Here is a 23,183-nt window from a genome sequence, read left to right as displayed (position 1 = left end):
GTCAGCATGTGATTGTGAGACCAGTATTTCAATCAAATCTAACTTTTGGATCAAGCTTCTAGCATTCAAATGAATAATTCCTAGGCCACTATTTCGAGAGCTCATATCAGATGGAGCATTCAAGGTAATATTAGATGAGTTACGCTTCCTTATGTAACTACTGACAGGCCTGAGTTGGATGGAGATGAGATTACTTTTAACAATACCCCTCTGCCTGTGTGAGGAAATAGCAACACGGTACCTTGACAGTAGTGTAACAATAACAAAGTCCATCAAAAGTTTAATCCATGTTAGCAGCACCTGTAGAGCTATTTAAAGCTATGGGGGGAGCAGTCAGTATAGCCTGATGGGGAAATCGACCAATTCCGAGTATCAACCCCCATCGCTATATATTGTCAGTTCTCACATGCCCTGTATGAGGCGATAGTGAGAGCCAGGTTTGAGGAGAGAATGCTTGTACCATACCTATTCAGATGTAATCCATCCCGGAGAAATACATTTGGACGATGTAGAAAAGCTGTAAAATTGTCCACATATTGTATGCTTATTGAACAACAATAACCTTTAAACCAGATGTGTAGCTGGCGTATACGACTGAAATTATTATCCGTAGAGCGTGGAGACGGGAATGGACCTGAAATAATGCATTGTTTAGCACGTGAACGCGGCATAAGTCCAACAACAAGACACAAAGAGTGATTAAGGTTTTTAATTATAGTCAGTTACTAAAATTCTACATTTCATAAAAAAACTAAGTAAAACTGAACAGGTACACTTAAAGATTCCCATTGTTGTAGTGTTTAATCATATAGTAATATTTTGTGCTTAGAAAAATAGCAACATATAATACTTTATTATATTTAACATTTATTTTCAAATAATAAGGAAGAAAAAGATTTACACAACAGTAACCTAAATGCATCTGTACAGCAAAGGACCCTGTAATCTACTGACCAGAAGACAATGCATGATACATTTCTCCAGATAAAAAAGTATTTTCCTGACGAAATTATTCCCTGTAAAATGCACTAAATTGTTTTTTCATGTTTGATTAATCAAATCCTGATCTACACTAACTGCACTTTGATACATTCTCTAAAGATTTGTAACATTTTAACTTTTGTTTTATTTAAGATGCCATCATCATGATCTTAGCATTTTAAAACAGCTATTATTTGCAGCATTGCATGGTTTGACCTATGTAGAGAAGTACAAAAAATTCTAATAAAAAAGCATAAATTAAAAAAAAGAATGATGTATTGATTCAATAATTGCACTGTGTGTTGGCTCATGCAGCGAATTGAAGAAATCTGCGACATGAAAAACCAGCATTCTACTGTCAGCATAGGGATCAGTGTCTGGCAAAAAAAGAACGAAACAAATAAAAAGAATAGCACACCAACTACCTCCTCATTGTGTTCTTTCCTATGACTAGTATAAGCTCAAATGCTCACCCCACGTTACAGCCAAATACAAATACAGGCAGGGCAGGCTAGCGGTTAAGAACGCTGGGCCAGTAACCAAAAGTTTGCTGGTTCGAATCCCCAAGCCGACCAGGCGGGAAAAATCTGCCGATGTGCCCTTGAGCAAGGCACTTAACCCTAATTGCTCCTGTAAGTCGCTCTGGATAAGAGCGTCTACTAAATGACTAAAATGTAAAAATGCACACTACAAAACAGGTTCAAATAAAAGCAGTAATTTCTGTTGTGATCAAAATATTATGCATTACAGTTGTCATTATTAGAACTCTCCAAAGTTTCAGTCTAACAAATCACAGAAATCTATACACAATTATCCCAGAGCTTTTCCAGTCTTGGGAACGGCAAATCCCACAGTTGTCTTCCTCCTTATCCTCTTTCTGCAGCTTCCTCTCTAACATGTATTATTACTGTGTTTATTATTGTAGCCGTAATTATTATTACTGTAATTTTATTACATTTACATCTCTGCAACATGGGTTAACTGTGCAATACAGAGTAAAAGCAGAAAAAAGGCAACATCGAAAGAGGCGGCAAAAGGTCTTTGTCAGGGGAACCAAGTCCCTGAGGGATAACACACATCGGCAGGGTGGCTCCCAGTCAGCCCTCTCGGTCAAGCCCATCTGCCAGCTCTCCACTTTGTTGGCACTTGGTCCCCCCTACTGTCCAGGAGAAATACTGCATCTGGTCCTCAGTCCCCGTTTTCAGTTCAGTCAATTCCAGGGCCTTCCTTGATAATCTGTACAGTACATTCAGCAACATAAAAAAGGCAGTCTGTTTAGGGAGCACCAAGACCCTACGACTCCTCTCCAGAGACTCTGCCAGCCACTGGTTAAGAAAGTGCTTTCCAGTATAGGGTGGATGCTAAGGCCGGTGGAACCTAAAGAAAGGGACATCAATGATAATTTGATCAATCACAACAACTCAACATATCAAAAAGGTATTTTCCAAGGCTGTAAGAGCCGCCAATTAAAGGGACCGAAACAAATGTCTTGGTATGTTAATTCAAGATCTATATTATGGAATGGTGTATATAACTTCATGTTGTCCATAAGCTGAGGAAGTACCTTGTATAGATCCTACTGTCTTCATGAACCTCCATTTCAGAGCTCTTAAAGTCATTGAGCTCCTTCCGAATGGCAGCCTGGACGAAGGAGGGAAAGTTAATATAGTGAAGACTTGCATAAACAGCATCTAAATACTAAAGTAAAGACAGAAATATATACTTCCTTTACTGGGCAATAAGATATACTGGTGTCAATAAATAAGTGCATTACAAGCCGTGATTTAGGGAGCTATGAGTGACAGCTGATTGTACCTTGTCGGCGGGTGTTAGCTTGGTCCAGGGCTTGTCCGCTCGCCGATCGTAATCATTGGCTGTGGTGACCTCCACATACTCGTGGAAGCGCAATATCTTTCTGGCCTGAAGCTCAGCAACCGTGGGCCTCTGACTCAGCTAGAGGAGTTAAATTAAGAGTTTAAAGGGATACTTCAGGATTTTGGCAATGATGAACTTTATCTACTTCCCCAGAGTCAGATGAATTTATGTTCAGTATGAAGGAAGTTAGAGGTAGTTTTGCGAGTCAAAATGGTATCCACAAGTTCATCTGAATCTGGGGAAGTAGATAAAGCGCCAGTCATTGCCATTGCCAGTCTCCCTTGAAGAAGACAACCTTCCATCTTCTCTCGTTTTATAACAATTCACTCTAGTTAATCCTCTGTATGTAAATGTTCTGTTAAATGAGAGAACTATCTTATTACAGGTAACAGTTGTGCGTGTGTCACTGGTCTTACCTTCCTGGTGAGCCTACGTTTGATCTCTCGGACCTCTGCCTGCCTGTCTACCTGGTTCTTGGCTGGAAAGGAGAGAGAGAGAGCAGGGTTCTGTACAGGGTTCTAAACCATTGTTTAGAACCCTGTACAGACATTCACCAAATTGTGCAATTGTTGTCTTTTTCACAAAAATTTGAATTTCCAATGGGACTTAATAAAGGTACAAATACAAAAGTACACTGACATAATTTTTTCTTCTAATCCACGATGATAAGTGGCATCAGGGTCTTGGAATGTGGCCTCATTTATATAAATAATAAGAATCCTTACTGAGAGAGAAATACCAGTGGGGATTGATCAGTGATTAGGTGAAAACCTAGGCCCCATTCTAATTCCATAAAAGTGCATTATTCCTTCCTCCCTTCATGGTCTCTGATTAGACATGATCAGACAGGTGAAGGCAAGGGCTCCACGCCTCCACCACAAAGCCTTCACCTGTCTAAAAAATTGTGATGGGGAGTTGGAAAGACTTACGTTGAAGGATGTTTCTCTGCTCCAGCTCCTCTGCACTGGGTCTCTGGCTGAGACGCCTAGAGGATAGAAGTTAGAATATCAATATCACATCAACCTTGTGTTAGATTTGGTGTGTGTATATGTGGAGAGAAAAGAGAGAAAGAGAGAAGAGGAAAGAGCGAGAAGAAAATGATAGTGAGACTCTGTGGCTTTATCTATTACCTTGTGAGTGCAGAGCCTATTTGTGTGCGTATGGCATCCCATTGCTCCCTGCTCTGCCACGTCAGCCCTGTTGACCCTTGGTGTGTGTGTCCTGGTGTGTGTCCCGGAGTGCATCGTTCGGTGTGACCGCTGGACTTGTCCTCTCGAGCATGTTTCTCTGGGGCGTGTCGGTTACTCAGTTTCAAAGCTAAAGTGTCTTTCCTTCTGACCCTGCTGGCCAAAGCACCTGAACAAGAACCACAGAGAGATGTAGTCAGGTATACAAAGATATAGAGTACCAGTCATTAGTTTGGGCACACCTACTCATTCAAGAGTTTTCTTTATGTTCACTATTTTATACATTGTAGAATAATAGTGAAGACATCAAAACTATGAAATAACACATATGGAATCATGTAGTAACCAAAAAAGTGTTAAATAAACCAAAATATATTTAAATGTTTGAGATTCTTCAAAGTAGCCACCCTTTGCCTTGACAGCTTTGCAAACTCTTGGCACTCTCTCAACCAGCTTCACCTGGAATGCTTTTCCAACAGTCTTGAAGGAGTTCCCACATATGCTGAGCACTTGTTGGCTGCTTTTCCTTCAGTCGGCGATCCAACTCATCCCAAACCATCTCAATTGGGTTGAGGTCGGGTGATTGTGGAGGCCAGGTCATCTGATGCAGCACTCCATCACTCTCCTTCTTGGTCAAATAGCCCTTACACAGCCTGAAAGTGTGTAGGGTCATTGTCCTGTTGAAAAACAAATTATAGCCCCACTAAGCGCAAACCTGATGGGATGGCGTATTGCTGCAGAATGCTGTGGCAGCCATGCTGGTTAAGTGTGCCTTGAATTCAAAATAAAATCAGACAGTGTCACCAGCAAAGCACCCCTACACTTCCTCCACCGTGCTTCAGATCATCCGTTCACCTACTCTGCGTCTCACAAACACACAGCAGCTGGAACCAAAACTCAAATTTGGACTCATCAGACCAAAGGACAGATTTCTACCGGTCTAATATCCATTGCTCGTGTTCCTTGGCCCAAGCAAGTCTCTTCTTCTTATTGTTGTTTTTTAGTAGTTGTGTCTTTGCAGCAATTTCGACCATGAAGGCCTGATTCACACAGTCTCCTCTGAACAGTTGATGTTGAGATGTGTCTGTTACTTGAACTCTGAAGCATTTATTTGGACTGCAAATTCTGAGGCTGGTACCTGTACCTCTGCAGCAGAGGTAACTCTTTACTTCCTTTGCTGTGGCGGTCCTCATGAGAGCCAGTTTCATCATAGCGCTCGATTGTTTTTGCGACTGCACTTTTATTTATCCATTATTTTACCAGGTAAGTTGACTGAGAACACGTTCTCAGCAACGACCTGAGGAATAGTTACAGGGGAGAGGAGGGGGATGAAAGAGCCAATTGTAAACTGGGGATTATTAGGTGACCGTGATGTTTGAGTAGGTGTGTCCAAACCTTTGACTGGTACTGTATAGGTATCATGTGTGGCTCAATTGGTAAGAGTGCAGTGCTAACAATGCCAAATGACGGGTAAATTCCCACAGGGATCATAGTCACATCATAGCTCACTCTACTGTAAAATGTGTAAAATGTGTCTGATAGGTGGCATATATATTTTTACAGTATTTTAAAGATGCTGCTGTATCTGAGTATAAATGTTTATCCATAAAGCAATTCAAGTGAGACAGAGATACATACTGGGTGGAGGCTCATCCTCCTCATCATCCTCGTCTGAATCTTCATCTTTATAGAGCACTGGCCCGTCCGAGTCGCTGTCGTCCCTTTGCAAGTCCTGCTGTTCTTCCTCCTCCTCCTCCTCACTGCTGTTGGGTCCCTCAGGGATGACGTTGATGCTGGGCTCTCCCACCATGCACCTCCTGCTCCGTGGCTCCAGCTCTGGCTGGGGGAGCTCCCCATCATACTCCTCCTCTTCTTCGTCATCATCCTCCTCCTCCTCCTCCGAGTAGTCATCCTCAGCCCTGATAGTGAGAAATGGAGCGATGGAGACCAGATGAATTTTCAACAGAAATAGGAAAAGCCTTCAGTCACATATCATTATTGATGGAGCTGATAATAAATCATTGGCATCACAGAAAGATTGTGTGGCTAGATCCTTTCATAAGTCCTTGCCAACTTTACACCTAATGTGTAAAGGTGTGTGTTTTACTCAAGTCTAGAACATTGACGAAATACCCACAGCGACATATAGGACTCACAGTTTCAGAGGCTGGATGCTGACGGCTAGGGGCCGGCTGCGGTCCCCCTGGTACTCGGGCGGTGTCTCGAAGAGCAGGGAGTGAGCTGAGCGCTGGGAGCTGTCGGGATGTGGCTGGGCTGGGCCGGGGCTGGACAGGGCCCTCTGGATCATGATGTGCAGGGGGACGGGGGCCGGCCGCTGGGGGGGCTCATTGGTGGGGCTGGGGGGGTCAAAGAGCAAGGGCTGGGGGATGGGATGTTGGTAGGAGTGCTGGTGGTGGAGGTAGTGCGCTTGCAGATGCTGGCGGGGGGGAGAAGGGGGGATGTGGTTGGGTAAGGGCGGTGACGGGGGAGGCATCTGGAAGCCCGCTGAGTGGTTATGATGGTCCTCAGGAGAAAGCAGGGAAGGGGAAGGGGTGGAGACAGACTGGGTGGACGCAGACGGGTCCTCTGGGTTGCGCTTTGTGACAGGGGTGGTCCTCTTGGGGGGCATCGGTGGGGAGGGCTTAGTTGGCACAAGGCTGGTACCGGCCTGGGTGAGGTTGCCTGTGGGATGGAGAAACAGTTTCTTATCAGAGTGTGTGACACATTCAAACACACATGTTCACTTACTTTATTAACCTAAATCTGGGATTTCAACTGCGGATCAAGTGAGTGCACTTGCTTGTTTACGTCTCCATTTACATGTAAGATCGAGCCCAAGTAACATGGGTGAGTGCATATGAATGGATATACACACCCAGATCACATGACTGAGTCCACATGAATGCATAGGTCGACAAACCCAGGTCACATGACTGGGTCCACATGAGTGTATCCGACAGGGTCTTACATTACAAACGGGTGCATGTGGCAATCAAGGTTACAGTGAGGGTTTGAATAAGTACACATGCTCTAGAACACACACAGACCATATACAAATCGAATTGGCCAGTATGCATCCATCGCTTCTTAGCATCTCTGAACTGAGAATTATGAAAAAACCCTGTTCAACCAAGCTGGAATAGACATTTTGCGATTGCATGCAAACCTTTAAATACGTAAGCTCGATGCAGTTGCTGATGAATGTGTCAACATGAAATAGCATTAAAATACAAAGCCATGGAGACATACTGCATTGGAGTACAATAGATCACAGCAGCAGACTGATTGAGCGCCAGACATGAAGCATGCTATAGACTGGATTATAACATCTGCTTTAAACAGAGTCAAGCCCTTTATCTGCCCTTCTCCCCTCTCTCGCTCCAGAGCAGATGTGTGGATTAGCCTTTATGGGGCAGCCTGGTCTGCGCTGCGCTGCCACAGCTAGCCATCACGGGAGACACTCAGTAACTCCCCCATTCACATGCCAGAGGTGGTAGTACACATATGGTGGTCAGAGGCCCACGTACACCCACACCTCACTCAACCTTGTCACGCGCATGCAGCCTAACGTGGCATGAGCAGAAGAGAGCACTCAATCCAGGCCGTTATAGGTTAGTCCATCAGTTGCATCCAGGTAGCGTTTGGCATGAGGCTTTTCAAGTCAGGATGATGCAATATGATGACGCAAGTGACCAGAAGGTTGACATTAACAGGGGTGTGGCATACAGCCACACATACAACGCAGGCTTGGGAAGACGTTAGAGAGACAGGGTGGGCACCGTTGCTGCGGCGATGCCAGTGAAGAGGGGCATTGGTGGGCATCCTTTGTTTTACCTGACCGCAGGCCTCTGCCGTCCCGCCGGCACAGGTAGACAGGGAGGGACAGGTAGACATCATAGTCGCCCTCGCGTTTCCAGCAGGACCAGTAGAGGGGCAGTTGGGAGTCATTCTGGTTCTCACCCCCCTGTAGAGTGGAGGCTGGCAGGGGACGAGAGGCACGACACACAGGCCTTCAGCTCTCATATAGGCTCGCTGAATGTATACACTGTGTATAGGGTGACCAGACATCCCTGATTTCCTGGGACAGTCCCCAATTTTAGTGGCCTGTCCCTGGCTAGAGCTGCCCCCCCCCCCAAAAAAAAATATCCCCGATTATCCCTCAGAAAGAAAGATGCAACTGTTGATATTGAAGTTTATATTTCAATAATCAAAACACTGTATCCAGTCAGATTTGCATGTACAAATTGTCTATCCCTGTACCAAACTTGTTTGACCATTTATGAGAACGTTTGATCATTGATACAAACATGTAACCACTGCATGAACAACCATACCCACCAGGCTGCTAAACAAGTGATTCTAAAATGACTAGCCTAAGATAACGGTGGAGGGGTAATCCATTTCTGTGTTAGAATTAATACGTATTTGAAAGGAATATAGTGAAAATTTATAGTTAACTATAGTTCCATAACATTGTATTTTATATTTTTGCACAGCTAGCCCCATATAAAAAAATCCATGATTTTCATTCCAATATCTGGTCACCTTAACCTTAACTACACATACACTAGGGTGGTGTTCATTTGGGCACGTCGTAGCACAACATTTTAAATACAGTCCAGGTAGTCCTTCCTGGTTTCAGCCATTTAAAAAAAAAAAAATGTGTGGTGTCTTATGAACACGACCAAGGTGGATATGCTTACACTGAACGCACTACCAGCACCCAGAACAAGAGGGTTTGTGTAATTAGAGTACTGTGCTAAGTGTCTGAGGGGCTTGCCTGGGCTGTGAGAGGGGCATCAATGGGGAAAGTGAAGAGGTTATCAAAACTCCTTCAGCTTCAGGCCCTCTAGGTTAGCCGGTGAAGTAATCACTCTGTACCTAGCTACCTGTTAGGAATTTTCCTAATTAACTAGTGGAATACCTTTGAAAAGTCACTACTGGCTCAGCTAGCATTCGTATACAGTTTGATATGTTTCAACAGCAGCTGGGCAAGCAATGATTGCATATTCCGTATCATGTCGGATCAGATTATAAATCTACAAGTATCCGATAACTTTTCCCAGTAGTTTATGATAACCTTGGTTTGAACATTACCTAACAAAATGCACTGGCTAAAATGCATTGTTGACAGTAACGGAACGTATTGTAATTGTACCAAATTAAGAATGCAGCGAAGCAACTTCTTATTGCCGTTTCTCCTTCCTGCTACATCATGAAAAAACCCCATTGTTCAGAGTATTGTATGCCACCCCTTTTAACATATCCGACATGGTTTAATACATCGGAATTGTTTACATAATGTGAGAGCTGAAATGTCTACATACATTCTAGAACGTACATATGAAATAGCTTGACAGACTATAGATGGCAAATAGGTGACACGAGCGCATGGCAAATGACTTCCAAGCCCACTAGCTCCAGGCTAAACCAACCAACCTACATGTAAAAATGACACAGGAAACTAGAGGGGATATATACAAAAAATGTGTTTAAACAGTCCTAAGGTAACAGGCGTATCAGATCTCGAAGAGAACAACAGTGAATAAAGTCAGGCTTCCCTGACGAGAAACGCCCCTGGTAAAAACAACATTAATATTGTCTTCGTATGGAGCTGAGCAGCAGCAGGCTCAGAGCCACCAGAGTCAGTGGTGTCCTGGGAGAGTACAATGCCAGGGAAAATCTCTGCTCTGCTGCTGCTGTCTAAAATAGTTCAGTCTTATTAAGTTATCGTCTGGGGAACAGCTGCTGGAGCCGCAGGGATAACATCATTATAAAGATGAGTGGCAAAGTGTGTGTGTGAGATAGAATGCGCGCGACGTGCACATGTCCCTTGTAGTAACGCCTATGCATGTAACGTGAGTCTTCTGCAGACATGCGTGCATGTGACACTTGACTACATGTTACACGAGGAAGCTCCACTGAGTGAATGTGTGTGTGTGTGTGTGTGTGTGTGTGTGTGTGTATTGATGCAAGCTGCACCTGGTCTCCTCTGGCATCTCATTAGCTAATTCTGCCATCCCGTGATTAAACAGGCAGCTGCGGTCCCTACTACTACAACCACCGCAACTAGTACTACTACTCACCTAACATGGCAGCATTAACGCCCCTGTTGACGGGCTTGGGCAGTGGGAGGGGAGGCTGCTTGGTCACCTGGGGGGTGGAGGATGGAGCGAAGGACACTACTGCTGAAGATTGGGGGTTGGCGCCTGCAGAGGAGACAGTTCGGGCAGGCATTGCAACTGCAGAGGAAGAAGAGGAGGAAGAGTACGTGGTTGCAGGGTGGTTGGATGGGGTGTGGGATGAGGGTGACCCTTCGCTGCCGGGCTCGGGGGTGGAGCTCATCAGCCACTTGGGGGGCATAACGGACTGTTTGGGGGGCAGAGACTCTCGGAGAGTGTCCCGCAGCAAATCTGGATCAGGAACAAAATGGCTCTCCGATTCTGCAAAACACACAGCACACAAAACACATGTTACATAACATACATGTGTTAAAGAGCACTATACATTTAATAACTAATCATCATCATGAGAGACACATGAGCACATTCGTGTCAAAGACCGTACACACTGCTAGCCTTTTTGGACGTGTTTGGCTCTTTCAAAAATGGAAAAGATACTATCTCATCCCTAAAAAACATAAATGTTTCAGTCTTGGGTTGAAGCACTGAGCCAATTTGTGCTATTCACTCAGCCACTCTAGTGTGTGTGTGTGTGTGTGTGTGTGTGTGTGTGTGTCAAAAACCTTGTATGAGATTGTCATTATCAGGGGATCCGCTGTGTAGATAAACAGTGCTGTAATTACAGTACTAAACCCCCATTCCCCTAGCCCTCCACCCTGCTTCTTATCCCACGCCATTCCTCAAAGCTGAAGTTTATTTATAGACAAGTCTTTATCACACGCTGATGTCACAGAGAAAATAGGAAATAGTGCCTTCAGAAAGTATTCACACTCCTTTACTTTTTTCAAATGTTGTTGTGTTACAAAGTGGGATTAAAATGTGTCCTTTTTTGTCAATGATCTACACAAAATGCTCTAATGTCAAAGTGGAAGAAAAATTCTAACATTAGTTTTTTTTTATGGAAAATAAAACCATAATATATCTTCATTAGATAAGTATTCAACCCCTTGAGTCAATACATGTTAGAATCACCTTTGGCAGCAATTACAGCTCTGAGTCTCTGGCACACCTGGATGGTACAATATTTGGCCATTATTCTTTAAACAATTATTCAAACTCTGTCAAGTTGATCATTGCTAGACAGCAATTTCCAAGTCTTGCCACAGAGCCAATTTAAGTCAAAACTGTAACTAGGCCACTCAGGCACATTCAAGGTCGTCTTAGTAAGCAAGCCCAGTGTATATTATGGCCTTGTGTTTTGGGTAATTGTCCTGTTGAAAGGTGAATGTGTCTCCCAGTTTCTGTTGGAAAGTTTTTCCTCTAGGACTATGTCTGTGCTTAGCTCTATTCCATTTATTTTCATCCTAAAAAAAAACTCTAATCTTTGCCGATGACAAGCATACCCATAACATGATGCAGCCACCATGCTTGAAAATATGAAGAATGGTACTCCGTGGTGTGTTGGAATACAGGCTTCCTGTACAGGCTTTCTTTGCATTCTGTCATTTATGTTAGTATTGTGGAGTAACTACAATGTTGTTGAGCCATCCTCAGTTATCTCCTATCACAGCCATTAAAATCTAAACTCTAACAGTTTCCTTCCTCTCTGGCAACTGAGTTAGGAAGGGTGCCTGTATCTTTGTAGTGACTTATTTAGGCTTGCCATTACAAAAGGGTTGAACATTTATTGACGCAAGACCTTTCAGCTTTTCATTTTTTATTAATTTGTAAACTTCTCTAAAAACATAATTCCACTTTGACATTATGGGGCATTGTGTGTAAATCGGTGACACAAAATCGAAATTTAATCCATTTAAAATTCAGGTTATAACAACAAACGTGGAAAAAGTCAAGGGTGTGAATACCTTCTGAAGGCACTGTAGGTCAGAGAAAACCGAGGGAGAGAGAAAAGGGGAGAAAAGGAGAGGGAGAGAGAGAAAGCCAGAAGATTAAGATATAAATCAGGGAGAGTATAAGATCTAAAATAGACACTAAAGGCCATTTAGCTCAGTGTGTAATAGCTGGAATGGTATCAATTAGCTTTAGCTCTTCAGCAGGGTTACAGTTGAGCTGACAGGCATTAGCTTTTAAGGACAGGAATGGTTAAAACGATAGTGCCGCATTAATTACGAAAGGAGAAGATGAGCTATTCCCTCTATTCCCTTCTGTTCCCGAATAAGACGCATAGCTGGAGCAGGACTCAGGGGAGCAAAGAGGCTCCGAGACTCCTGTCTATATCTGGGGCCAAACCAGAGGACTGAAGAGGAGGAAGATTGACTGGAGAGAGGGCAGTCAGAAAACCAGGCTCCAGGTAGAAGTTGCCCTTATGCAAAGATCTAGGATCAGCTGATCCTTTTCAAATCTTCCATTAGGGGGAAAAACACAAACCTTAGATCAGTGTCTAAGGACAGCTTCACCCTACTCCACAGAATAAGGCCGTGTGTGTGTGTCAAATCAAATTTGATTGGTCTCATACACATATTTAGGAGATGTTATTGCGTGTGTAGCGAAATGCTTGTGTTCCTAGCGTCAACAGTGCAGTAATATCTAACAAGTCACAACAATACACACATATCTAAAAGTAAAATAATGTGTTGGTGTTAATAGCTCACCTCTACGGGCCCTTCCCTCCTCTGCGGACGCGTGCCGGGGGAGGGTGGGTTTCCATGCCGTCTCAGCAGGGCGACTCCTCCTACCGTCCTCTGATGGCGCCTTCTGCAGGCCCGGCCGCTTGTCTCCGTCAGAAGGGTGGAGTCTGCCCCCACGTCTACCCTCCTCCTGTCCCATCCCCTGCACCTGGCCCATCGCCTGGCCCTGCCAGGCCATGTTAGACTTCCATTCCCCCTCCCCCTGGGACCGTACTGCTCCACCTCCTCGCCGGCCCTCCTCCTGCTGTCCGGAGCCTCTGGGGCCACCCTGGTCCCCATGGAGTTCTACATCCGGGGGGAATCGGACCCTGCGGTCCTCTATCTGGGGCAGCCAGGCTGGGTTCACCTTAAAGTCTGAGGGGTTCATCCCAAGGTCTGAGGGGGGTCTTGTCTGGTTCTCCTGCCCTCTGCCCCCTCCACCACCACCACCCACGGGCAGGGTGTGGCCATTCTTCACGTAGGACTGTTTGAGGCTGTGAGGATCGTCCCCATCTGTCACAAAAATGGATACAAGCAGTGAGACTTTCCATACAGAGTCACTCACACATGAGAAGATCTATAAACTAGCACTACTTTGAGTCACTAACCAAGTGTGAGGGAGGGGTTAGTCAGAAATCTAACAAAGCCATTATCTCTACTCAAAATGTTCTGCATATTTGAGTATAAATGGTGAAACTTAATTGGCTTGTTGAAATAGGGCACATGATGGACTTTTGGATTGGGTCCCTCTGTGCATCTGGACATGATTTCACAGGCCCCTTCAGAATGAGAGGTTTGAGAAAGGTGTCCTAACTGCCAAACCCTTTGGATCAGAGCTCTGGCCATGGAGGGAAATATGTTTAATAAACGGGCCTCTGCAACACGGCAGAGTGAGTAAGAGCACAGAACACACTTACTGTAAAAGATATTTCGCTGCAGGGCGCAATTCGTTCCACTTTCCCCAGCTCAAGAAAAACACCAATTAATTTTCTTCCAAAAATATACAGTTATACTGTTGAAAAGGAGCATGAGAGTGAATTTGCCTTTCTTCAACTGCCATTGAGTGTGCTGAATTTGAAGCCGTTACTCATCGACTATGCTGTCTGTGTAGGTGTGATAGCCCTGGACTTTTGTCTGATAAAGATAAAGCCATTTCCAATTTGCTCCCTCCCCCTTGGCTGCCAAAACCCTTAAATGTTTGTAGATCTGAAGGGTCTGGATAGGTATATGCAGGGTAGCGGTGGAGCGTCCACCATGTTGCTTACACTTTACAGATATAGAAACATTGAAAATGTTAGGAGGAAGGAGTAGGGAGCCAACTGGAACTGGCTGATTGAGTCATGTGAGTGAGTGACATCACCAGCGGCAGCACTCTTACCATTCTCTGAGAGCTCCTTCAGCACTCCCTGTTCTATAAGCTCCTGCCTCGGTCGCCTCATCGACATCTTTCTCTCCAGAACTGCCGTCAACACACAGAATTTAAGCCAGTGCATTAACGCACTGAGTTTCCCCCCCAGATTTCTTCCAGATAGCATATAAAACCGAAGATAATATTTCAAATTTTAGTGTGTCATTTCACGTTCCAGAAGTCAAAGATGTAAGTTTACAGATCTTCAGATAAAAAGGATATTATTCTAACCACTATAACAATTGTCTTGTTTAAGCAGACTGAACTGGACACACTGGAAAAGGCCATGGCATGTACATATCACCAGGAGACAGTAAAACACACTGAAAGGCGTTTGATAAAGATTGAATGCAACACGTAAAAACTAACAAACACAATGAAGCCGGAACACAAACCTTCTGAAGTTTCCGTAAACTTCTCGCTGCTTTTCTTCTTCCTCCACTTCCATGGTTTGAAGATCTTGCCGAGGGTAGAGAACTTGCCCTTGCCCTTGCATGGGAGAGGGGTGCTGTCCCCATCTCCCTCTGTCGTGTTGTGCAGGTGGTCAACTTCATCAACTGGAGTAATGGAGTCAGAGAGAGAAGAATGGAGAGTCAAGAAACATTGGTGAAATATGACAACCATATCTGGGCATCTACAACATAACAACAGCACAGAGAGCAGAGGTAACCAGAACCCAGACAATTTCACAGTAGCCTAGCTGAGCTCTAACTCAGGCGAGCAAAACCTTGTGCACAAGCTGCTGTTTAGCCTGGCCCATGCACTCCGAGTAAAGTGGAGAAATAGCCTATAGCCTAACTGAGCTAGACTGACACCCATATGCACTCAGAATAAAGTGCAGAAGAACATTAGCCTAGCTATGCTAGACTGACACCAATACCCATTTGCTTTATCTTGGCCAGGTCACAATTGTAAATGAGAACTTGTTCTCAACTTGCCTACCTGGTTAAATAAAGGTAAAATAAATATACACCATGAGTAAAGAACATGGGAGGGCCAGGCTCATTAGAAAGGTTATTATCTTTAGCTCAGAGCTCTGGGACTGTGTGTGCTTTGGCAGGGTGATGGTGAAAGCTCATGTACTCCTCCACACATTCACAACAAAGTAACCAACAGCTTTGGGAAGGGAGAGTCCCTCTTGCACTGGCCTCCGTCCATAGCTTCCCACAGTCAAGAGTCTCACATTCCTCCCTACTGGGAGAATATTGTTATCAGCCTTTCAACACCAACAGGCTATGTGGAAGCACACATACACACATTTTTCACGAACAAATACACATTTAAAAATGATTTGGGAGGTAGGACTCGCTCTTTGGCGTCTCTTTCCGAGACACGCACAGACATCCAGCTGCCATGGTAACAGCTCAGGTGACTGACAGGCTGACAGACAAGGTGCTGAGCTTCACAAGGCCTCACACAGAACATCTCTGTGTGCCAGGTTCCTCTAAGGTTTAGGTTTTAATTCAGCAGACATAATATTTACTGTGTAGAAGGGCTGGGGCAAAACAACCAACCAGTCCCACAAAAACAGGATGTCCTGGCAATAATACTACTACAGCATTTCGGTTCACACAACAACGCACGCGTAAAAAAAAACTATATTTGCCAGCTGCTGATGGGCAGAGGTAATAATACTATACAAAACCTTCCTTCAAAAGACCAGAAGTGGAGGAATAGGAAACATGTCAAAAGGTGGAAATGGGCTCCAAAGCAGGGTCGTGGAGGTTATATTACAGAGCTAGTCTACCTGGGTGAGAGCTCAGGGTCCAGCTTCCATGGTGGTGGGACTTGAGGCAACATGCCATGAGGAAGCAGAAGGTTGTGTTCAAAAACTCAAACTCTTGTCCCTAGTCGATCCCAACACCCTAGGTAGGGAGGGGCTGGGGGCGGCTGTGACAGCGCAGAGACCCACAGCAGGCTTCTAAACCACATGGGGACAAAACGTCAAAGTTCAGAGGCCAGCTCCAAACAATATACAGTGGGGAGAACAAGTATTTGATACACTGCCGATTTTGCAGGTTTTCCTACTTACAAAGCATGTAGAGGTCTGTAATTTTTATCATAGGTACACTTCAACTGTGAGAGACGGAATCTAAAACAAAAATCCAGAAAATCACATTGTATGATTTTTAAGTAATTAATTTGCATTTTATTGCATGACATAAGTATTTGATACATCAGAAAAGCAGAAGTTAATATTTGGTACAGAAACCTTTGTTTGCAATTACAGAGATCATACGTTTCCTGTAGTTCTTGACCAGGTTTGCACACACTGCTGCAGCGATTTTGGCCCACTCCTCCATACAGACCTTCTCCAGATCCTTCAGGTTTCGGGGCTGTCGCTGGGCAATACGGACTTTCAGCTCCCTCCAAAGATTATCTATTGGGTTCAGGTCTGGAGACTGGCTATGCCACTCCAGGACCTTGAGATGCTTCTTACGGAGCCACTCCTTAGTTGCCCTGGCTGTGTGTTTTGGGTCGTTGTCATGCTGGAAGACCCAGCCACGACCCATCTTCAATGCTCTTACTGAGGGAAGGAGGTTGTTGGCCAAGATTTCGCGATACATGGCCCCATCCATCCTCCCCTCAATACGGTGCAGTCGTCCTGTCCCCTTTGCAGAAAAACATCCCCAAAGAATGATGTTTCCACCTCCATGCTTCACGGTTGGGATGGTGTTCTTGGGGTTGTACTCATCCTTCTTCTTCCTCCAAACACGGCGAGTGGAGTTTAGACCAAAAAGCTCTATTTTTGTCTCATCAGACCACATGACCTTCTCCCATTCCTCCTCTGGATCATCCAGATGGTCATTCGCAAACTTCAGACAGGCCTGGACATGCGCTGGCTTGAGCAGGGGGACCTTGCGTGCGCTGCAGGATTTTAATCCATTTTTTATTTTTATTTTTTTTATTTCACCTTTATTTAACCAGGTAGGCTAGTTGAGAACAAGTTCTCATTTGCAACTGCGACCTGGCCAAGATAAAGCATAGCAGTGTGAACAGACAACACAGAGTTACACATGGAGTAAACAATAAACAAGTCAATAACATGGTAGAAAAAAAGAGAATCTATATACAATGTGTGCAAAAGGCATGAGGTAGGCAATAAATCGAATAATTACAATTTAGCAGATTAACACTGGAGTGATAAATCATCAGATGATCATGTGCAAGAAGAGATATTGGTACTGGTGTGCAAAAGAGCAGAAAAGTAAATAAATAAAAGCAGTATGGGGGGTGAGGTAGGTAAATTGGGTGGGTAGTTTACAGATGGACTATGTACAGCTGCAGCGATCGGTTAGCTGCTCGGATAGCAGATTTTTAAAGTTGTTGAGGGAGATAAAAGTCTCCAACTTCAGAGATTTTTGCAATTCGTTCCAGTCGCAGGCAGCAGAGAACTGGAAGGAAAGGCGTCCAAATGAGGTTTTAGCTTTAGGGATGATCAGTGAGATACACCTGCTGGAGCGCGTGCTGCGGGTGGGTGTAGCCATCGTGACCAGTGAACTGAGATAAGGCGGCACTTTACCTAGCATAGCCTTGTAGATGACCTGGAGCCAGTGGGTCTGACGACGAACATGTAGCGAGGGCCAGCCGACTAGGGCATACAGGTCGCAGTGGTGGGTCGTATAAGGTGCTTTAGTAACAAAACGAATGGCACTGTGATAAACTGCATCCAGTTTGCTGAGTAGAGTGTTGGAAGCTATTTTGTAGATGACATCGCCGAAGTCGAGGATCGGCAGGATAGTCAGTTTTACTAGGGTAAGTTTGGCGGCGTGAGTGAAGGAGGCTTTGTTGCGGAATAGAAAGCCGATTCTTGATTTGATTTTGGATTGGAGATGTTTGATATGAGTCTGGAAGGAGAGTTTGCAGTCTAGCCAGACACCTAGGTACTTATAGATGTCCACATATTCTAGGTCGGAACCGTCCAGGGTGGTGATGCTAGTCGGGCGTGCGGGTGCAGGCAGCGAACGGTTGAAAAGCATGCATTTGGTTTTACTAGCGTTTAAGAGCAGTTGGAGGCCACGGAAGGAGTGTTGTATGGCATTGAAGCTCGTTTGGAGGTTAGATAGCACAGTGTCCAAGGAAGGGCCGGAAGTATATAGAATGGTGTCGTCTGCGTAGAGGTGGATCAGGGAATCGCCCGCAGCAAGAGCAACATCATTGATGTATACAGAGAAAAGAGTCGGCCCGAGAATTGAACCCTGTGGTACCCCCATAGAGACTGCCAGAGGACCGGACAACATGCCCTCCGATTTGACACACTGAACTCTGTCTGCAAAGTAGTTGGTGAACCAGGCAAGGCAGTCATTAGAAAAACCGAGGCTACTGAGTCTGCCGATAAGAATATGGTGATTGACAGAGTCGAAAGCCTTGGCCAGGTTGATGAAGACGGCTGCACAGTAATGACTTTTATCGATGGCGGTTATGATGTCGTTTAGTACCTTGAGCGTGGCTGAGGTGCATCCGTGACCGGCTCGGAAACCGGATTGCACAGCGGAGAAGGTACGGTGGGATTCGAGATGGTCAGTGATCTGTTTGTTGACTTGGCTTTCGAAGACCTTAGATAGGCAGGGCAGGATGGATATAGGTCTGTAACAGTTTGGGTCCAGGGTGTCTCCCCCTTTGAAGAGGGGGATGACCGCGGCAGCTTTCCAATCCTTGGGGATCTCAGATGATACGAAGGAGAGGTTGAACAGGCTGGTAATAGGGGGTGCGACAATGGCGGCGGACAGTTTCAGAAATAGGGGGTCCAGATTGTCAAGCCCAGCTGATTTGTATGGGTCCAGGTTTTCCAGCTCTTTCAGAACATCTGCTATCTGGATTTGGGTAAAGGAGAAGCTGGGGAGGCTTGGGCGAGTAGCAGCGGGGGGGGCGGGGCTGTTGGCCAAGGTTGGAGTCGCCAGGAAGAAGGCATGGCCAGCCATTGAGAAATGCTTGTTGAAGTCTTCGATTATCACGGATTTATCGGTGGTGACCGTGTTACCTAGCCTCAGTGCAGTGGGCAGCTGGGAGGAGGTGCTCTTGTTCTCCATGGACTTTACAGTATCCCAGAACTTTTTGGAGTTAGAGCTACAGGATGCGAATTTCTGCTTGAAAAAGCTGGCCTTTGCTTTCCTGACTGACTGCGTGTATTGGTTCCTGACTTCCCTGAACAGTTGCATATCGCGGGGGCTCTTCGATGCTATTGCAGTTCGCCACAGGATGTTTTTGTGCTGGTCGAGGGCAGTCAGGTCTGGAGTGAACCAAGGGCTATATCTGTTCTTGGTTCTGCATTTTTTGAACGGAGCATGCTTGTCTAATATGGTGAGGAAGTAACATTTAAAGAATGACCAGGCATCCTCAACTGACGGGATGAGGTCAATATCCTTCCAGGGTACCCGGGCCAGGTCGATTAGAAAGGCCTGCTCGCAGAAGTGTTTTAGGGAGCGTTTGACAGTGATGAGGGGTGGTCGTTTGACCGCAGACCCGTGGCGGATACAGGCAATGAGGCAGTGATCGCTGAGATCTTGATTGAAGACAGCAGAGGTGTATTTGGAGGGCAGGTTGGTCAGGATAATGTCTATTAGGGTGCCCATGTTTACGGATTTAGGGTTGTACCTGGTGGGTTCCTTGATGATTTGTGTGAGATTGAGGGCATCAAGCTTGGATTGTAGGACTGCCGGGGTGTTAAGCATATCCCAGTTTAGGTCACCTAACAGAACAAACTCTGAAGCTAGATGGGGAGCGATCAATTCACAGATGGTGTCCAGGGCACAGCTGGGAGCTGAGGGGGGTCGGTAGCAGGCGGCAACAGTGAGAGACTTATTTCTGGAGAGATTAATTTTTTAAATTAGAAGTTCGAACTGTTTGGGCATAGACCTGGAAAGTATGACAGAACTTTGCAGGCTATCTCTGCAGTAGATTGCAACTCCTCCCCCTTTGGCAGTTCTATCTTGACGGAAAGTGTTATAGTTGGGTATGGAAATCTCAGAATTTTTGGTGGCCTTCCTAAGCCAGGATTCGGACACGGCAAGGACATCAGGATTGGCAGAGTGTGCTAAAGCGGTGAGTAAGGCAAACTTAGGGAGGAGGCTTCTGATGTTGACATGCATGAGGCCAAGGCTTTTTCGATCGCAGAAGTCAACAAATGAGGGTGACTGGGGACATGCAGGGCCTGGGTTTACCTCCACATCACCCGAGGAACAGAGGAGTAGTAGGATGAGGGTGCGGCTAAAGGCTATCAAAACTGGTCGCCTAGAGCGTTGGGGACAAAGAATAAAAGGAGCAGATTTATGGGCGTGGTAGAATAGATTCTGGGCATAATGTGCAGACAGGGGTATGGAGGGGCGCGGGTACAGCGGAGGCAAGCCCAGGCACTGGGTGATGATAAGAGAGGTTGTATCTCTGGACATGCTGGTCTCAATGGGTGAGGTCACCGCATGTGTGGGGGGTGGGACAAAGGGGGTATCAGAGGTACGGAGAGTGGAACTACAGGGTCCATTGCAAACCAAAACAATGACAATGAAAACTAGCCTGAACAACAGTATGCAAGGCATATTGATATTTGAGAGAGACATACAATAAGGCATAAAGTGATTGCAGGTCTTGATTGGGAGAGCTAGCTAAAACAACAGGTAAGATAACAGCAGCAATAACAGGGTGCTAGTCTGACACAGCAACAACAGGTAAAAAATGGCGATGACTAGGCAGAGAGGGTCGGATTAACTACACACAGATCCTGAGTTAAAGCACAGAGCCGACAGATAAGACACAAATAAACAGAATGGAGTACCGTGAATTAATGGACAGTCAAGCATGCATCAGCTATGTAGCCACGTGATCATAGTGTCCAGGGGGCAGCCGTAGATGGAGCAGAGGAGGCCTCCACTAAGCTAGCACGCGGCGTGTAAAGTTAGTAGCCCGGGGGGTGGTCTGCTCAGACGGAGGGGGTCTGCTCAGACGTGGTTGTGTCGACAGAGAATCCAAGCCAGATGGCGATGGCGAAAGAGAGGTTGTGAATTGTAGAATAGTGTTTGCTAACTGGTGCTAGCTTCGTGGCAGTGGCACTAGCTCTTCAGCTAGCCGGCAGATGGGCCTAGCTCGAGGCTAGCTCAAGGCTAACTGGTGCTTGCTTCGGGACAGAGGTGTTAGCCAGTAGTAGCCACTCGGTTGCAGCTAGCTAGCTGTGATGATACGGTGTAATTGTCCAGAGCTTGCGTCAGGAATCCGGTGATGTGGTAGAGAAAAAGCAGTCCTATATGCTCTGGGTTGATATCGCGCTTGCAGCTAGCCGGCAGATGGGCCTAGCTCGAGGCTAGCTCAAGGCTAACTGGTGCTTGCTTCGGGACAGAGGTGTTAGCCAGTAGTAGCCACTCGGTTGCAGCTAGCTAGCTGTGATGATACGGTGTAATTGTCCAGAGCTTGCGTCAGGAATCCGGTGATGTGGTAGAGAAAAAGCAGTCCTATATGCTCTGGGTTGATATCGCGCTGCAGCTAGCCGGCAGATGGGCCTAGCTCGAGGCTAGCTCAAGGCTAACTGGTGCTTGCTTCGGGACAGAGGTGTTAGCCAGTAGTAGCCACTCGGTTGCAGCTAGCTAGCTGTGATAATACGGTGTAATTGTCCAGAGCTTGCGTCAGGAATCCGGTGATGTGGTAGAGAAAAAGCAGTCCTATATGCTCTGGGTTGATATCGCGCTTGCAGACTGGCAGGTATCGGCCCGGTATTGAAGCTGGCTGTGTCCGAGTTAAGGGCGAAGACCGCAGCAGTGGCTAACTGACTACTAGCTAGTAGCTAGTTATCTGGCTAGCTTCTGATTGGGGTTAGTTTACGGTTCTAAAGTATATAAAAAATAGCAGGTCCGTACCACATTGGGTGAGGCGGAATGTAGGAATGTATATTCAGTTCCTCGATGGAAAGTGAAATTAAAATAAATACGAAATGTATACGAAAAATACGAATACTATTTACACGGGACAAGACAGGACAAAGACACATCCGACTGCTACGCCATGACGCACTACGCCATGACGGCGTAGTGTGTTACTAATGGTTTTCTTTGAGACTGTGGTCCCAACTCTCTTCAGGTCATTGACCAGGTCCTGCCCGTGTAGTTCTGGGCTGATCCCTCACCTTCCTCATGATCATTGATGCCCCACGAGGTGAGATCTTGCATGGAGCCCCAGACCGAGGGTGATTGACCGTCATCTTGAACTTCTTCCATTTTCTAATAATTGCGCCAACAGTTGTTGCCTTCTCACCAAGCTGCTTGCCTATTGTCCTGTAGCCCGTCCCAGCCTTGTGCAGGTCTACAATTTTATCCCTGATGTCCTTACACAGCTCTCTGGTCTTGGCCATTGTGGAGAGTTTGGAGTCTGTTTGATTGAGTGTGTGGACAGGTGTCTTTTATACAGGTAACAAGTTCAAACAGGTGCAGTTAATACAGGTAATGAGTGGAGAACAGGAGGGCTTCTTAAAGAAAAACTTACAGGTCTGTGAGAGCCGGAATTCTTACTGGTTGGTAGGTGATCAAATACTTATGTCATGCAATAAAATGCAAATTAATTACTTAAAAATCATACAATGTGATTTTCTGGATTTTTGTTTTAGATTCCGTCTCTCACAGTTGATGTGTACCTATGATAAAAATTACAGACCTCTACATGCTTTGTAAGTAGGAAAACCTGCAAAATCGGCAGTGTATCAAATACTTGTTCTCCCCACTGTACATCCAGCTCCTCAGGAAGTTACAAAAACCAGTGGATTCAGGTTATGATGTGCAAAGAACGAGTTGCTAAATGCAGTTGTCTGTAACACACACTCCCCTGGTTCTCATACACTCAGGCACAGCAGGCTCTGGCAGAGCGGTCTGCCGCTGACAAGGAGAGCACGGCAGGCAGGTCAGCTAAAATCCACTCAAGCAGGATAAGTGCTGGCTGTGCTGGGCCGACACACTCCAGATCCACAGTGGGTTGACTGACTGATACTACCAGAAACACACAGCAGCAG

General features: G+C 45.6%; 1 protein-coding gene across 6 annotated transcripts in view; it reads right to left on the bottom strand.

Annotated features, from left to right (window-relative positions):
- Positions 1-694: 694 nt before the first annotated feature.
- LOC139564047 (phosphatase and actin regulator 4B-like) overlaps positions 695-23,183 on the bottom strand; it is an 85,691-nt gene continuing 63,202 nt past the window's right edge. For 4 of the 6 annotated variants that reach the window (XM_071383251.1, XM_071383253.1, XM_071383249.1 and 1 more), the window contains 13 exons: positions 14,596-14,757; positions 14,171-14,251; positions 12,778-13,305; positions 10,130-10,486; positions 7,878-8,021; positions 6,200-6,725; positions 5,682-5,962; positions 3,987-4,212; positions 3,786-3,841; positions 3,273-3,334; positions 2,797-2,934; positions 2,546-2,622; positions 695-2,358 (listed from right to left, as the gene is read on the bottom strand). In XM_071383251.1, coding sequence (XP_071239352.1) covers positions 2,343-2,358; positions 2,546-2,622; positions 2,797-2,934; positions 3,273-3,334; positions 3,786-3,841; positions 3,987-4,212; positions 5,682-5,962; positions 6,200-6,725; positions 7,878-8,021; positions 10,130-10,486; positions 12,778-13,305; positions 14,171-14,251; positions 14,596-14,757 — 2,654 coding nt within the window. In that variant the 3' untranslated portion in view covers positions 695-2,342. Of the gene's footprint in view, positions 2,359-2,545; positions 2,623-2,796; positions 2,935-3,272; positions 3,335-3,785; positions 3,842-3,986; positions 4,213-5,681; positions 5,963-6,199; positions 6,726-7,877; positions 8,022-10,129; positions 10,487-12,777; positions 13,306-14,170; positions 14,252-14,595; positions 14,758-15,947; positions 16,148-23,183 lie in introns of those variants that run through there. The other 2 variants (XM_071383255.1, XM_071383252.1) reach the window with 2 other exon arrangements.

The sequence above is a fragment of the Salvelinus alpinus genome, chromosome 35 (assembly GCF_045679555.1).
Source record: "Salvelinus alpinus chromosome 35, SLU_Salpinus.1, whole genome shotgun sequence".
NCBI classification, from domain to species: domain Eukaryota; kingdom Metazoa; phylum Chordata; class Actinopteri; order Salmoniformes; family Salmonidae; genus Salvelinus; species Salvelinus alpinus.
The sequence above is the reverse complement of the archived record's forward strand: the minus strand, read 5'-3'. Positions and strand labels throughout refer to the sequence as shown.